Source organism: Callorhinchus milii, unplaced genomic scaffold (assembly GCF_018977255.1).
Source record: "Callorhinchus milii isolate IMCB2004 unplaced genomic scaffold, IMCB_Cmil_1.0 Scaffold3, whole genome shotgun sequence".
NCBI lineage: Eukaryota > Metazoa > Chordata > Chondrichthyes > Chimaeriformes > Callorhinchidae > Callorhinchus > Callorhinchus milii.
Genome location: NW_024704744.1, coordinates 84,054,281 through 84,070,308, shown reverse-complemented (window position 1 = coordinate 84,070,308; position 16,028 = coordinate 84,054,281). Strand labels below are relative to the sequence as shown.

Genomic DNA, 16,028 nt, shown 5'->3' with positions numbered 1-16,028 from the left:
ATTCCATTCATCCCACCTATGCTTGGAAATTTATTGGAATGAAACATGCACTCTCCCTGGAGGGGCACATCACGTTACTTAATTCTGGAGTATAAGGTGCAGGTTGGCAAGAACTGAAGGTTTGGGGAACCCCCAGAATCTGCATTAGGGTAACTGCTGGAGTTTAACCCGCTAATACTACAGAGCTTACTATCTCTTAAGTATGGTGATGGGTTTCTGTATAGGTCAAGACACCCAACTGACCAAAGAAAGCTTGCCATTTGAGAGCGCCAGGCTGTCTATGCTGTCATCAAATGATCATCATCATGCGGTCACTCAATCCACGACTGTTTGCGGAACACCGATGTGCGCAATCGGCTGCTGCACTTCGCCCACAACATGTAAGTCAATCCACTTCAGAGCGTATTCTGTGAAGCGCTTTGAGACGTCCCGAAGAGGTGATGAGCTGCTGTACCAAACACAACGATTATTGCTAACAGCAGTGGGGCCGGACCACTGCGGGAGCCGCCTGGGTCAGGAACCGGGGGCCGAGACCCCCACAGAGCATCCGCTCCAGCCTGACCTTCCATTGCCAATCATGTCACCTTGGACCGGGCTCGGCTCGGCTCAGCCTGACCTGCCCTGTCCTGCTCTGACCTCCCAGTGAGACCAGTGGTCACCTGTGCAGGGACTGGCGGTGACCCGGAAGCAGTGGCTCCCGGATGCCGGAAGTGCACGTGGCAGCTGGAGGTGAGATGCCGGAGTTGTTCCCTCGGCCGCGGTAACAGCTGCACTCACCGCCCTCTGTCTGTCTCTCCCTCTCTCCCCTCTCTCTGTCTGTCTCTCCCTCTCTCCCCTCTCCCTATCTGTCTCCCCCCTCTCTCTGTCTGTCTCTCCCCCTCTCTCTGTCTGTCTGTCTGTCTGTCTCTCCCCTCTCTCTGTCTCTCTCTCCCCCTCTCTGTCTGTCTGTCTCTCCCCCTCTCTCTCTCTGTCTGTCTGTCCGTCTCTCCCCTCTCTCTGTCTGTCTCTCCCCCTCTCTCTCTCTGTCTATCTGTCTGTCTCTCCCCCTCTCTCTCTCTCTCTCTCTCTGTCTGTCTCTCCCCCTCTCTCTCTCGTGTTGCAGGGCTGCCGGAGTGACTGACGATGGTGTATAAGCTGCTGGACGGGCCCGTGTCGCTGCCGCTCCTCCGCCTGCTCCTGTGCGGTGTTTTGCAGTTGTCCCCGGGCACCGGCAGCAGGAGCTTCCCTTCCCTCAGCGACGACATCCCCTTCAGGATAACGTGGCCCGGAGCAGAGTTCTCGCTCGTCAGTAACCTTTCACATCCCGGGCTCCGGCTTCTGGGTCTCTTGTTTCCTTCCTGTTACACGTGGAGCTCTCAGTCCAGGTTTCGGGGCTCAGTCCAGGTTTCGGGGCTCAGTCTGGTTTGGATACTCTCAGACCCGCTGGCGGTGGGTCTCGGTTTGTGTCAGACACCCACCGGATGACCGAGTGACTTCCCCAAGTCCAAGCGAGAGTGAAACCCCACGAACCTGGGCTAACTTGTCACTTTGCCCGTTCCTGTCCATCGATTCGCAGCTTTTTACCGTTAGTACATGGTGTTAAACAGCCCAAGATCATCAGCTCACAGGAAACAAGTGACACGAGACCGTCAGCCCTTCCCCCGTCGTATTATGCTTGTGTGAAAATAACTTGAGCAGCACCATTCGCTCTGTTGGTTTTAATTTGCTTTGACTGTCATAAAGGGAAATTTGTTTGTCTGGGGTGTGATAGAATCATAGAGATTTACAATGTAGAAGGAAGCAATTTGGCCCATCGAATCTACACGGCTCCAGGAGCAAGCAGTTCATTCATTCGTGGAGTCCTGTAGCTCAGTGGTTAGAGCACTCGCTTTGCAAGTGAGAGACCTGAGTTCAATTCCAGTCAGGGCGAAACCTTGGGCAAGTTTCCTTACTCCACACGCCTAATAATAATCCCTCCAAAAAAACAAAAACAATAATTAAATTGGTCATTTTCAATCTACGACTGTTTGTGGGACATTGCTGTGCGCAATTGGCTGCCGCGTTCGCCCACAAATATACAGTCAATTCACTTTACAGTCTATTCTGTGAAGCGCTTTGGGACGTCCTCCCGACGTGAAAAGCGCTATATCAAATGCAAGGATTATTATTATTATATTATTCATTCACTCATTCATTCACCTGGGTTCAATTCCAGGCAGGGCGAAACCTTGGGCAAGTTTCCTTACTCCACACGCCTAATAATAATCCCTCCAAAACAAAACAATAATAAATTGGTCATTTTCAATCCATGACTGTTTGTGGGACACTGCTGTGCGCAATTAACTGCCGCATTTTGCCCACAAATATATGGTCAATTCACTTTACAGTCTATTCCCTAAAGTGTTTTGAGATGTCGAGAAGACGTGAGAAACGCTATATCAAATGTAAGGATTATTATTTACATTCGTGGAGCCCTGAAGTCCTATAGCATATTGGTTAGAGCTCTCGCCTTGCAAGCCAAAGGACCTGGGTTCAATTCCCAGTCAGGATGAAATATTGGGCAAGTTTCTTTACTCCATACGCCTCTGTTTACCAAGCAGCAAGTAGTCACATGGCAGATTGCTTTTCCGGGGGTAATAATCCGTTCAAAAGAACACATTTTTAAAAAAAATTGTCACTCAATTTTGGTTTGTGGGACCTTGCTGTGCACAATTGGCTGCCGTGTTTCGCCTATAAAACATAGTCAATTCACTTTATAGTATATTCTGTGAAGCGTTTTGAGATGTCTGGAAAACTTGATAAGGCACTATATATATTTGGGTTATTATTCTCACTGCCCCGACATGATGGCCAAATGCAAAGTTGGATTGAGAGGCTAGTCATACAGTTCAGATGACGAGAAACATTTAATCCTATAATGTTAGGAATTTGGAGTCATCAGGGATTTCATAACGTTTTTAAAAACTAGAGAGAATCTTCAGGAGTCTGTTCAAAGGCAGAAAGAGATATCACATAAAACCAAATAAGTCCTTAACTAGAAAAATGAAAAGAACATTGATGTCCAAGTTACTAGTAGTTTGTACGAGAGTTGGTATACAATTGTATACCTCGCCCCCTCCTTAGCCTCCTTCAAATCCCGCCTCTAGACCCTCCTCTGACTATGCCATCGGCAAGCCCCCCTTCCCCTCCCCTCCCTACTTCCCCCCTCCCCCGACGCCAGCTCAGGTCTGAAATGCTGTACTCTGTCCAGCGCCTTGGGACGTCCTCCCGACGTGAAAGGTGCTACACAAATGTAATGTTGTTGTATTTTCGCAGTTCAGAACTTCACTGAACCTTTAGATTACTACTGAAATGTCACATTGTAGTATTTTTCCTCCCTTTTGCCATGTATTTCCCATTAAAATAATATAATCATTCTGTCTTTTGATGTAGTCCCCTATCATAAAATCAGACTCTAAGTGATTCATGGGATTTTACTTTGCAGCCAATTTCATAAGGTCATTTTTAAGTAACAGTTGAACAAGCATTGTGCAGATTGTAGTAGATTCAGATTCAGGGAATGTGTGCTCACAAGCAAGAAAATCCTGAGACAAATACTTCTATATTCTATAAATCAATCGTTGTACTGGTTTATTAACTCTGTTACTGGTACACTCATGCATGTGCTTTTACAAATATTTGGAGTGTCAACTCCAGTCTCATCCTCAGCCTTTTAAATGGAAGCAACGGTTGAAACAATTGGTTTCTGTCATAACCACGTGAATAATGAGACACCAGCTGCTTGTGAGGTTTTTATTGATAAGAGGCTTACAGCTTGAGACCAGTTATCGATGATCATTTGATTGGCATTTTACGTAATTAGATTGTTTTGCTGAATTGCAAAATTAACCTCACCAAATTCATTCATTACTTTATAGACTTGATCGTGACCTAAAGATTCTCTTGAGCTTTAATTCATCACTCGTAAAGAAAGAGTGGTTCCTAATCCCTGCCTATTAAATTTAAATTCTGTTTGCAGATGGTGATGAAAAGTTAAATTGTAGACTTGTGTAATACTGTTTTTTTGGGTGTAAAGAATGCACAAAATCTCTCTTTCATTATTAATTTTGTGTTTGGTTTGCTTTTAGCCAACAACAGGAGGTCTGTACAAACCTGATGACTATGTAATTGTCACAACAGTAGATAATGAGAGATACAAATGTATGCTGCCTTCAGTTGGAAATGGAGATGAGGTAAAATGTTGTATTGAGCACTTTTACTATCGCCCTGGACTAACTTTCCAGCACATTATATTGTAATATTTAACTTGAAGAAATGTATTTATTTCAAGCCATTATTATGTCCCCGTAGATTTTAAACTTATCTTTTCTTTCTCTCTTACAATGATTGCCTGCCTCTGATAGGATCACCTTGCTTAATGCAAAGCTAACATATAATCAGCTTTATATGGTGAAGGGCTTTTTTGTGTTGTACTTGCCAATTTATACTTCTGGACAGTTTAATTTGCAGGACGGAGAAAGCATTCAACTGAATGGGTTATTGAAGTGTCTAATGGTGCCATGACTCCATGTAATGGTTATGAACATTTATAGAATTTTTAAGAAGCTATTCCATGGCATTGATAATCTCTCCAAAGCTACTTCATTTTAAACATTTTGTCCCACACAAGCATTGGGCAATAATCCATTTGGTATATTTCATAGTTTCTGTCGTCGATGGCATGCCTGATCTTATAAACAAATGTATATTAATATAGACTGAGCTGGTGCCACATTTGGCTTTGGGTATGTGTTCATTGTCTTTTTATGATTGACAACTTCCACAGTAGTACATTTTCTTAATGTAATGATGAAAGTGAATCATGCAGTTAGCTTGTTTTCTTTTTAATTTAGGGTGAAGACCAAGAATACAAAGGCCTGGGGCCTGCTGAGCTATTGGAGCCACTCTTCAAACAGAGCAGCTGCTCCTACAGGGTAAATGACTATCTGGAATACGTTTTTTTAATTGCAGCATCCATTTTAAGTTGTGCTTGGAATTGTCGGCTTCTTTGGTCATATTTACACATATTTTGTTGGTGCTAGCAATGTGATTCAGAAATGGTGATCGTTGGCTTAAGTACCTCATATTTCAATTGATCTCTTCTATTCTCTTCCCTTTCTCAGTAAACATGCATTTCATCTGCTATTGTTTTATAACCCGCCACACCCTAACACAAGTAATAGTGGTTTAGGTAAATTCCAAGCTTCTTCAGCCGCCCTATCAGGTTTACAGCTTATACAATTTTAAATTAAAATTACTTTAATGAAGCTACTCAAATGTCAGGAGTATCTGTTTTCTACTGTAGTAATCTAAAATTCCAAAATAAACTTATGCATTTAATATCTTTAAGAGCACCACTTCTACTCATCCTGTCTCAGTTCCTGTTCTTTTTCCTGTTTTTATAGAGCACTCGCTTTGCAAGCGAGAGACCTGAGTTCAATTCCAGGCAGGGCGAAACCTTGGGCAAGTTTCCTTACTCCACACAGAGCCTAATAATAATCCTTCCAAAACCCAAAACAATAATAAATTGGTCATTTTCAATCTACGACTGTTTGTGGGACATTGCTGTGCGCAATTGGCTGCCGCGTTCGCCCACAAATATACAGTCAATTCACTTTACAGTGTATTCTGTGAAGCGCTTTGGGACGTCCTCCCGACGTGAAAAGCGCTATATCAAATGCAAGGATTATTATTATTATTATTATTATTATTCCTCATTTTTATTATAACTTAAACGTTTTACCTAATTTCTGACTAATAGAATACCAATGTCAGTCATATTTGCCGTACACTTTTCACATAAGTTAATGTCTCAATATAAATCAGAAATACAATAGAGAACCAAGATGGGGCGGAGTTTTAAGAGTTCTAACCAAAAGTAGTCAGAGATACGTTTTGAAAATATATTTTACTTAAAACATTAAATTGCCCTTTTAATTCTCAGCAAAATGTAATTTTCTTGCTAACCTGTTTAATTTGTGTACAACTTCTTTCTATTAACTTTAATGTCTGTCTTCATGACACACACCTGCAGATAGTATGAGCTGTATGTTTTTATAATAGAAATCATACTAATTACAGCACTACCTCTGTAGATTGAATCTTACTGGACATATGAAGTGTGCCATGGGAAACATATTCGTCAGTACCATGAAGAAAAGGAAACGGGTCAGGTATAATGAACATTTCCTCAGCCTGTGTTAATGAACTTGAATTGATCGATTGTCCCCTTTGTTCACTTCTGTGTATCTTCTGATCCACAGAAAGTTAACATACAAGAATATTACCTTGGCGCCACGAACACTGAATCTGAAACCAAAGGTAAGAAACTAGGTCTATTGGAAAGCAGCATTAACATTTATGTAACAGAGTAGTCTCATTCAACCAATACTACTAGGGAACATGCCAAAAAAGTGTAATAAAAGTCTACCAACATCAATGGATTAGAAACCATCCTTGATCTAAGAACATTTCAGAAATTCTAGCAGCCATATTTTAATGGTTTTTCATTTATTTTACAACAGTTACCCCTATCTGCTTTAAATTAATATTTAAAACGTGGATATTGTGTGACCACATTAACATGAAATCTGATGTGGTTTCTTGAGGAACAGAATATTAAAAAAATTGTTTTCAGGAATGACCTCAAATTGCACTTTAGCCTCGCCACAGCTAAACACTTATCCTTTCAGCAAATTTTTGTCCACATCAAATCGTTAATGCATTCTCTAAATGATTGTCGAAATTAAGAGATTCCTTAAGTACAGGTTTGCTAAATAATAACGCAGAGGTTTGTATCCATAAACACAGACCCCACATTATAAAGGGGCAGAAACTGCACTTTAACCACAGCAGAGCTAAACACTCATCCTTTCAGAAAACTTTTGTCCACCTCAAATAATTGATGCATTCTCTAAATGTTTGACGTGTTCAATAACCCAGCAAAAGGGAATTGTTAAGCAAATTTGTATGGACCATGTTTTGACGAGTTTGTTTGTTTGTCTTTCTGTGCTGAGCCTGAATGTCTCATTTTGATCTAGAACAGCATGCAAAATGCTTCCGATAAAGATTTAAACCATGTGTACCAGACGCACGGTGGTACAGACAATTCATGCAATTGTGCTTTTTTTTGTTCTGTACTTGCATTCTGTTTTTCACCAGCACCAACTTAAACATGGCTAACAGTAGAACAAAGGCTCTGTTGTCACTCAACTATTACATCAGCATATTTAGAGGCAGAACAGGAAGAGAAAAAAAGGATGAGAAAGAATGTCTATCTTTGACACCAGCATTGTGTTGAAGATGATACTGGTACCATAAATATGGAACTTTCTCTCCATTGTTGGGCTCTTTCCTACAACAGAAGAGAAGGTCTAAGAAAGTCCTAATCCATTAAATTAGGTAAAATCCTATGGTAGCAGTGGCCTTTGTTCAAATATACTTATGTTCTTTATTTTCTCTGTGTAGACTCCACCTCAGAAAAACACACTGACGCAGAAAAACTAAAAGTAAGTGTATATGTCTAGTGCCGCTAATTTTGCTCTTTAGTTGAACACAGGGTGACGCTGTTATAAGAGTCGAAATTAAGAGAGATCGAAATTAAAAGATTCCAAAAGTACAGGTTGGTTCCATAATAACGCAGTGGTTTGTATCCACAAACACAGCCCCCGTGTTATAAAGGGGCAGAATATAAAAACGACTTCTGGTCAGATCACCACTGCCGCACATGCTGGCAATTGCGAGGATTTCCAGCAGTTGCTGGGGTCGTGCCTGCACATTATGCTCAGGAAGTTGGCCAAAAGTGTATCGCACTTAAGTGTACAGCACCTCTTTCCCTAACTATACTGGGTTGCCTTATAATAAAGGAGGCTTGTAATTCGAGATTCCAGAAATGTGGGCAGTGTCTACCCTTAGAACATTTGTGTCATTCATTTTCAATAATTAAATCTCTTTATTTTGGAGAAAGTTTTTGAACCTTTCATCAAATATTTGAATGACATATTCTTGTCACTTGCAATGTACCTTTGTTCCTTGGAGAAGTGCTGGAAGTGTGCAGTCTTAAGTCTTAAGTGTGCTCACATTGCACCACAAGATGGCAACATAAATAAGATTGTAGGTCTTCGGGGATTTAAACAGCACTGAAATATAGAAGTATTTTTGTGCATGTACTTGGGTGTAGTTTAGGTAGACTGAAACATCAATTAATATTTCAAAAACATGCCCACCAGCCTGCAATGTGGAGTTACAAGATATTGATTGGTTGCAGGTTCCTGGGCCCTGGGTGACTCTGGGGAAAGCGGCAGCAGAAAGATCCTTGTTTTAAGAGCCCAGTTTTTAACAGCCCGTTACAATCTCCATTGCAAAAACAGGGACTGGGTGATTGAGGATCATTTCAGAAAATGTTGTATTATGTGCATGTGTGGGGATGGACCGAAAATTTTGTTTTAGTATTTATAATGAATGCTATTTAGCTTCAGTCATTTTGACCTGCAATGTTTTGTAATTTTTTTAATTAAAAAATGAACATTTTAAGGGGGTAAAAAAAAAAGGTTGGTGCCTTTGCCTCCGCAGCTAAGCATTGTTACCTGTTTTAGTGTATATTTATAAATTTAATTAAATATTAGAAAAATAGTGAAAGTAAATTAAAGTAAAACTAAGCAAGAACATTGCATCATTCATAAACAGTCAGCAGTCAGTTTGCTAAGTACCTGGTTCTTAGTTCAAGCTTCTCAGTGCGGCGTTTGCCACAGCTGAACATTTCATATAAGTATAATAAAGTTTGATACAAAAAAATTGCTTTTATTCTACATTTGTGGTTTGTATAATTTCCAGTACAGTGCCTTTATTGTCACAAGCAAGTAATGTAATCCTGTATTTTTGGTGTTTTAATGCTTCCTGAATGGTTTCTTCGTGAGTCATTTAATAATTCTTGCAATTGATATAGCGTCTTATCACATCGTTTAATGCAAAATTGAAAATAAATCTAGTCCAGAGTTGATTAAAAGAGAAATAGACTGAAGTGCAAACTATTTTGTTTCATTTAGGTTCATACCAAAAATATAGAAGGGCAGATTACTCCTTATTACCCCGTAATAATGGGGAATGGTACCCCATGCAGCCTAAAGCAGGACAAGCCCAGAGTTACCACTGTAATGTATGTCTGCCACCCTGAAGCTAAACATGAGATCCTCTCAGTTGCTGAAGTCACCACCTGTGAATACGAATTGGTAATCTTGACACCACTCTTGTGCAACCATCCAAAATACAGGTAAAACTGCACTATGAACTGACTGAACCCAGAAACGTTTCAGAACTTTCTTTTCATGATAACTCCTTGGGTGAAATGCCGTGCCCTTGTTTTTTGGCTAGGATAGCAATAATAATAGTTGTAATAATGTGTGTTTATCCTAATTTTTGTACAGGTTTAGATCCTCCCCAGTTAATGATATATTTTGCCAGTCAATGCACGGATCACCATTAAGACCTCAAAGTCTTGAACGATTAGAAAAACAAGAGGAAGAGATGAAACCGCCTCTCACTGCCCCAAGAACAAATGAGGTAACTACCAGCACGAAAAACAATTGTTTAATTTGATCACAGTTGTTTCCTAGAAAACCAGGACGTAAGTAATTCCCCTGTTCAGTCCCTGGCTCTGTTCCATGCAATTTATCCTGTTTGAAAAATATAAATCACTTTGGACTTTACTACTCGCTTTCTCAAACAGATTAATTTGAATGAAATTGACGGAAAATACAATTTTTTTTAAGATCACCTCAAAATTTAAAGGTAAGCTTTTAAAATGGCTTAGTTGAAATCATTCAAAATTTGCTTCCGCCTTACTTGCTGTTAGTTTTTTAATTAGTTGCTGATTGAAATTAAACGGGGTTATATTGCTCAGACTAGGAAGATTGTAGGTTCAAGTCTTGCATCGGGATTTTGAGCTCCAAGTCTCAGCTGACTTCAATGCAGTGCTGGGGAAGATGTTAAATTGAGGTTCCGTCTGGCTGGTGGGACATTAGAGATCCCATGGCACTATTTGATAAGAGTTTCTCCTGGTGTCCTGGCCACCAGTCTCCCAGGTTAAAAAAACAAAATCATTTGCCAGGTCTGTTTGTATTCACGAAAACGGTTCACAATGGTTTTGTGTAAACTTTAAATCAACAGGAATTATTGGCATTGAATGTGTTGTGAATCCTATTCATTTGAAGCTAGCATTCCTGCATTTGATTTGATGAATTTTCATATTGGGTTAATAATAGGAAATGGCCACAACATCCACAAAAGATGAAAAGTTTTCTTCTCACAAGACGATCAAAGTTGGAGGACAGCAGCAGATTTCTGTAGGAACCACTCACATCTCTAAACTGAGTGATGAACAGCTCATTCAGGAATTTCTAAGTGGCTCTTACTGTTTCCATGGGGTAAGATACAAGTCCTTTTTCACTATTCCAGTATAGGCTAAAAGAAAAATATCATAGGAAATATCATGAGAATATGTTTTCGGCTTAAAATTAATAATAAAACTAAAATAATTTTAATTGGATGTTCGTGCCTCAGTTAATTAAGATGCTGATGACTGTTTTAATAGAAAACTTGGATAGGGTCAAGAAATGGTTGTTAATTACATCATTGAAACTACCAACAATTTCCCTTTATACACATTATGTATAATATGTGTCCAAAATAGACACCAGTATAATTTTAGGCTTTATTCTTATGTCACAAAACAATTCTATTTTTCTTTCTCTCACTCCCTCTCCTCTGTCTCTTGCTTACTCTCTCTGTGTTCTTTTAAAGAAATTAAACAATCTTTAAAAAGTTTACCGTTATAAGAATTTACAGTTGGAATAAGTTTAGTAGGAAATCCTGCAGGATGCTTAGGTACTGGCCTTCATTGTTGATCATTTACTGTTCAATCTTGATTTGCTCTCAAGACCTTGTTCATCGTTCAAGTACCACAAAATAAAAATATAATAACTATAATTGTTTTATGAACAGGGTGTAGGATGGTGGAAATATGAATTCTGCTACGGGAAACATGTGCAACAGTATCATGAGGTATGTATATTTAGGAAATGTATTTGATTCTATTCTATTTTAATTGGGGCGGGGGAGCTATTTATTTTGAGAATGTGTCTCAGTGAAACGGGAATATTAAAATTGACGCCTGGCAGTTCAGAATTGCATGTACCGATTTGTAATAATTGGTAGTGGCTAGATTTAAGCAGTAATTTGGGTTGGGACCATCAACTGGTTGTTGTGTTTACTTAAAACGGTAACACATCATCAGGGCATTCGAGCCCTTTGAGATTTCTTCCCAACGTGAAAGGTGCTAAATAAATGTAAATTGTATTGTAAATACTGCTTGGTCAGTCACCAACCATGTCTTGGATTACTTTGAATCTGCCTGGCATTGGCAGGCATGACTCCTAGGAGCCAGTTGATCTCTAGGGAGACTTCTCTGATCTTCACCTACTATAGATGCAGGAAATAATGAAAGTAACAGATGGTGGGCGGGGGGTGGCATAATAAGCTCATTTTCATCATTTACCAGTTTTATGATTGAGACGAGGCAGTTCTATGCTAAGAAAATTGCAGATAAAATTTGACAATCAAACCTATCACTAAACAAACATTTTTAGAATTAATTTGCAGTGTTGTGAAGAGTTCTGTATTCTCGAACGTTCCTATGTTTCTTGGCAACATATTACATTTAAAGTTGGTACATTTGAAGGGTTTCAATGTCCGTATTTGTTTCCGTGAGTAGTTTTATTTTTGATTAATAGACTTGTCCAGGAATTTAGCTTGTGGGAATGACCCACATCACTCATTTATGACACTGTCTTAATGCTGTTGTAAGCTTCTATGTCCAATGCTTAACATTAGTTACAAGATGTTCACTTTACAGTTTGTGGTACATATGGGGCTATTCGACACTCATAAGGTGTTAGTTTAGAGAGCTCTTCAAGACCACCCCACCAAGTGGCTTCTGACTGAAAGTGGCAAATCTGGAGATAAACATTTAACGTTTTTCAAAAAGTGTTCAGAATTATTTAATAAATGCATCTTAATACGCATAATATTTAACCTAATTTTTCAAAGTTCTAACAATGATATTATTACTAAGTATTTTATTTGTGTAATAAAGGATAAGGGGGCTGGCAAAAGCATCATAGTGGTAGGAACCTGGAATAAAGAGGATCACAACATGTGGTCTAAAAAGAATTCACCCAGATCTTACCAATGGATGGAAGATGGAGAACAGAAAGTGAGGTAACATTATTTTCAAAAGTAATGATTGATTACAAATCCAAGAGATCATTGGTCCCTGTAAAGTTTAACAAAATAAATCAACTAGCCTCCTTCTAAGTTTGCTTGATTTGATTCCAGGAGCTCTGTCCATCACATTGTTGGCAAAACAAAATCTTATGTGTATATAAATTGTACAGAAAAAACACCTGGTTATAATTCCGAGATAATAACCCACCTAGGGAGCAAACATGTTAACAAACTGTTCTAGTTTGATGCTCTTTGAATCCCTCTATTTTATCAGCTTGGGTCACGTTGGAGTCTAATTTGTGATGATTTCTAGTGGGATTCCTTAATAAGCAATCCAAGTAGATTCCTTCCAGTAAACAGAAATATGTCCCATCAGAGATCTGCCCTGAAAGTAGATAATGTATAAACAGAATAGGAAAAGGGCAACATGATGTACTTGTTATTAAGGAATCTCTGTAAATTAGACCCCCATTGTGAATTGTGTATTTTCTTCTATTTCATGCCTCTATGATTTTAAATATTGAGTATACTGTGAGGTTTTATACAATAAAGCATTAATGTTGCTTTATTTCAATTTAGTTTCAATTTTCTCTTTTTTTTTCCTGGTTTTGGAATCTTTGTGGTAGTCATGGCTTTAGTCATGGCTTATATTCAGATGGTAGTTCAGTGGTAGCAGTGAACGGTCCTTTTACGTAGAGGCTCTATGTCAGGCTGGTCCAACTGGCAGCCCGTGAGCCGATTTCATTTTTTGAAAAGCTTCATTTTTTTTTGTTCCACAAAATGAATGCTGAAAATTCCTGTTTTTTTTTCGGCAGTTACAAATGTTGCTCTGTTTCTATGTGGATAATTTTGATTTTTTTTCTATAGGGTTGTTTCACATTTCTATGGAAATGGTGATCTTTGTGATTTAACAGGGAAGCCAAGGCAGGTGGTTGTAAAATTAAAGTAAGTCAGCGTTTGCTGTTATTGATTCCATGCTAAAGAATGTAATTTGCCTAATTTGGTTAATATAGATTTTAATACTGTTTGGTTCTTCTAAAATACTGTTGCTTTTTTAAATCCGATTATTTTCAATGTTGCAAAATCAGTTATATTTCTGGTGTTTCTGCTTGTTCACATATAAATGCAGTAAATGTTTGTCACAGGTGCAAGGAATCAGAGTCTCCTCATGCAGTCACAATCTACATGCTTGAGCCACAAACTTGCCAGTACATCCTCGGGGTACGTAGCATGCTTCTTACACGTTTATGGTTGCCTGTACTGTATTTGTATTTTTCTGTTGTTTTCTCAGAAAATTAGATTCTTGTGTCTATATATTTCTGTGTTAAAATAAGCAATTCTTGTTTCTTATGATATCACACAACAAACCGCGACTGTGATCGTGCACTTGTTGAAATCAGTTTCTGCACTTACACCCCGCTAAAAACACGGTGAAGTGGAATGTACCATAATGGTTTGATGTGGATTGCTTTAAAAATTAAGGATGACTGGCAGGGGATGGGGTGGCAGTAAATTTATCAATCTTTTAAACAATTGTGTCAAATTGAAGTCCCAACAACAACAGCTCCAAACAAGGTATGAACGACTTCAAACAAGGTACGATCAATAAAAGTCTCTCCCCACCTCACCTCCTCTGCTGGATATAAGAGTTCCGTGCCAAAAGGAATCAGCAGTTTCACGTATGTAGACAACAACACAAAATTGTCTACAAATTGGGTTAAATTGCCAATCTTGATCAGAGAAACCCAAAAGCACAGGTGGTACAGAGTGGTTTACTTTCTTCAATTTCAAAAATAATTAAGTTTGAAGTATATCCTTATTGGTGCCCACTTCCCGTTTAACAGAACCACAATACACCAAATTTAAAACTGTATGACTGATTAATAGTATGACTGTTTTGTAGATAAGAGCTTAAGTGTTTGGCAGACTTACTGTTTGCTTGGAGGAACTACGCAACAATGCCATAGAGGGTGATTCATTCTCTTAAGTATGGTGATGCGTTTCCAAAAAAATGTGATTCATGTAAAATCACTCTTTCGGTTGTGATTTATGGATCTAAACATGTCAAGAAGATGGTGCCCTGTACAGAAATGTTACAACCAAGTAGCTAAAAGAATTATAATACATTTCATGCAATTTACTTTTTGTTGTTCATTTCTTTTTAGTGTGAAAAGTAGTGATGACTTTGTGTCTGGTTAGAGTTAATGGGATCAGTACCAAGAAACTAATTAATTTTCAGTAAATTACTAAAAAATAATTTCAGTAAATCAGGGCATTAAACACAAGATGCTTCCGTGATCTGAACAAAATAATTTCATTCAATTTTCTCAAGCTGAGTTCAGGTGCTTCTTCAGGCCAGTTGCTCTCATGTATAATAATACTAATAATAATCCTAGCATTTGATGCAGCGCCTTTCACATCACAGGATTTCATATGAAGTATGGTCACTGTGTATTTTGTAGGTATACAATTAACCTTCACTGTTCAAAAAATCAGCAGAAAAGGACAATTATAAAGCATTGTCCATTGTCAGGCATTCTTCTTTGTTTGTGGTTTGATATAGTGCATTGCTTAGAAGAGTTTTTTGATGCAGTGCTTCTGTACTAATTTTAATGGAGTGAATGTATATCAAACTCTTTTTTTTCCCTCATTTACTATGCGTCAAAAACTATGTAATGCTTAAAATATTTAGTAACTCCATCTTCCTATCAATGTAAGTTTGGAAATTTCCCATTTTATTTGGAAGCTCTCGAGTGTATGTATAAGCCAGTGCAAACCAGTGTCATAGAAATCTATGCCTCAATTGTCAAGACCCAGGATATTTGTTTCTTTTTTTTAGGTGGAATCGCCTGTTATTTGTAAAATTCTGGATACAGCCGATGAATATGGAGCGCTATCAGTTCCCAGTTAAACTACTGACCAGTTTTGTATTGCTAAAGCAAAGTTTGTTATACTAAATGATTCTCTGGGAATAAATATGCAGGTTTAATATGATAATACCCCACCTCCACTATCAGCAATGTTACATATCATTTAATTTGCAAATGAACACTGGAAAATAACCAATTTAAGTATTTGATCATTTACATCTATATTGTAAAAGGAAATGGTGGTGTAAACCAAATTCTTTGGTATGTAAGGTTGTAAATACACTGTAAAGAAAACTAATATTTTCGACTGCATCTGAATAACTTTGCATTTGTATAAGGCTTGAATGATACTTGAAATGTGTACATATGCTGTGTTATGTAATTCTACAAGTTGTAAATTTTAAACTTTTTTTTGAAATCTTTGTAAGCCTTTTTGTGGAAAAAAACCTTACATCTACTCATTTTTGATACATTAACAAAAAGCACATTTGTCACATCTTCATTGTTAACTTTAAAAAAAAACTTTTTTTTAATAGTGAGTTTTTTGTAGTTTTTTATTTCAGGTTTATATATAATAAAACAAAAAATATACCTCCTAAAACTACTGATCTTAACATTTCAGTCTACATCAGATCATATCAATGCTTACAGATTCTTTAGGACGTGAACAGAAGAAAAGGCGGGTATGGGAAACGGCCTTTTTTGTTAAGAGATGATGCAAACTAAACTCCAATATTCAAAGTCGAGTGCATTGTAAAGCCATAGCAAAACTTCTGTGTGCTTGTACTGTTTAAATACACAGCCTATTTTTCACACTATCAGAATGCAGTAGCATGGTTACTGCTATTTCCAGATCACTTT

General features: G+C 38.2%; 1 protein-coding gene across 3 annotated transcripts; it reads left to right on the top strand.

The window, feature by feature from the left end:
* Positions 1–699: 699 nt before the first annotated feature.
* Positions 700–15,589, top strand: erlec1 (endoplasmic reticulum lectin 1). Of its 3 annotated transcripts, none has more exons than XM_007892424.2 (15): positions 700–729; positions 1,103–1,284; positions 4,107–4,211; positions 4,872–4,952; positions 6,114–6,191; positions 6,282–6,339; positions 7,486–7,526; positions 9,063–9,286; positions 9,441–9,576; positions 10,278–10,439; positions 11,017–11,076; positions 12,167–12,291; positions 13,165–13,242; positions 13,443–13,518; positions 15,137–15,589. In XM_007892424.2, exons 2-15 carry the CDS (start codon positions 1,123–1,125, stop codon positions 15,206–15,208), a joined length of 1,458 nt encoding a protein of 485 aa, XP_007890615.1. In that variant the 5' UTR covers positions 700–729; positions 1,103–1,122; the 3' UTR covers positions 15,209–15,589. The 3 variants fall into 3 exon arrangements, with proteins under 3 accessions (XP_007890615.1, XP_007890614.1, XP_042189447.1); XM_007892423.2 differs by having other exon boundaries at positions 704–760; XM_042333513.1 differs by lacking the exon at positions 700–729 and having other exon boundaries at positions 1,054–1,284.
* The last annotated feature ends 439 nt before the right edge of the window (positions 15,590–16,028 follow it).

Coding starts and splice junctions, on each gene's coding strand:
- erlec1 (XM_007892424.2), top strand. CDS start 1,123: ATGGTGTATAAGCTGCTGGACGGGCCCGTGTCGCTGCCGCTCCTCCGC. Junction 7,527..9,062: donor CTGACGCAGAAAAACTAAAA/GTAAGTGTATAT, acceptor TGTTTCATTTAG/GTTCATACCAAAAATATAGA. Junction 9,577..10,277: donor CTGCCCCAAGAACAAATGAG/GTAACTACCAGC, acceptor GGTTAATAATAG/GAAATGGCCACAACATCCAC.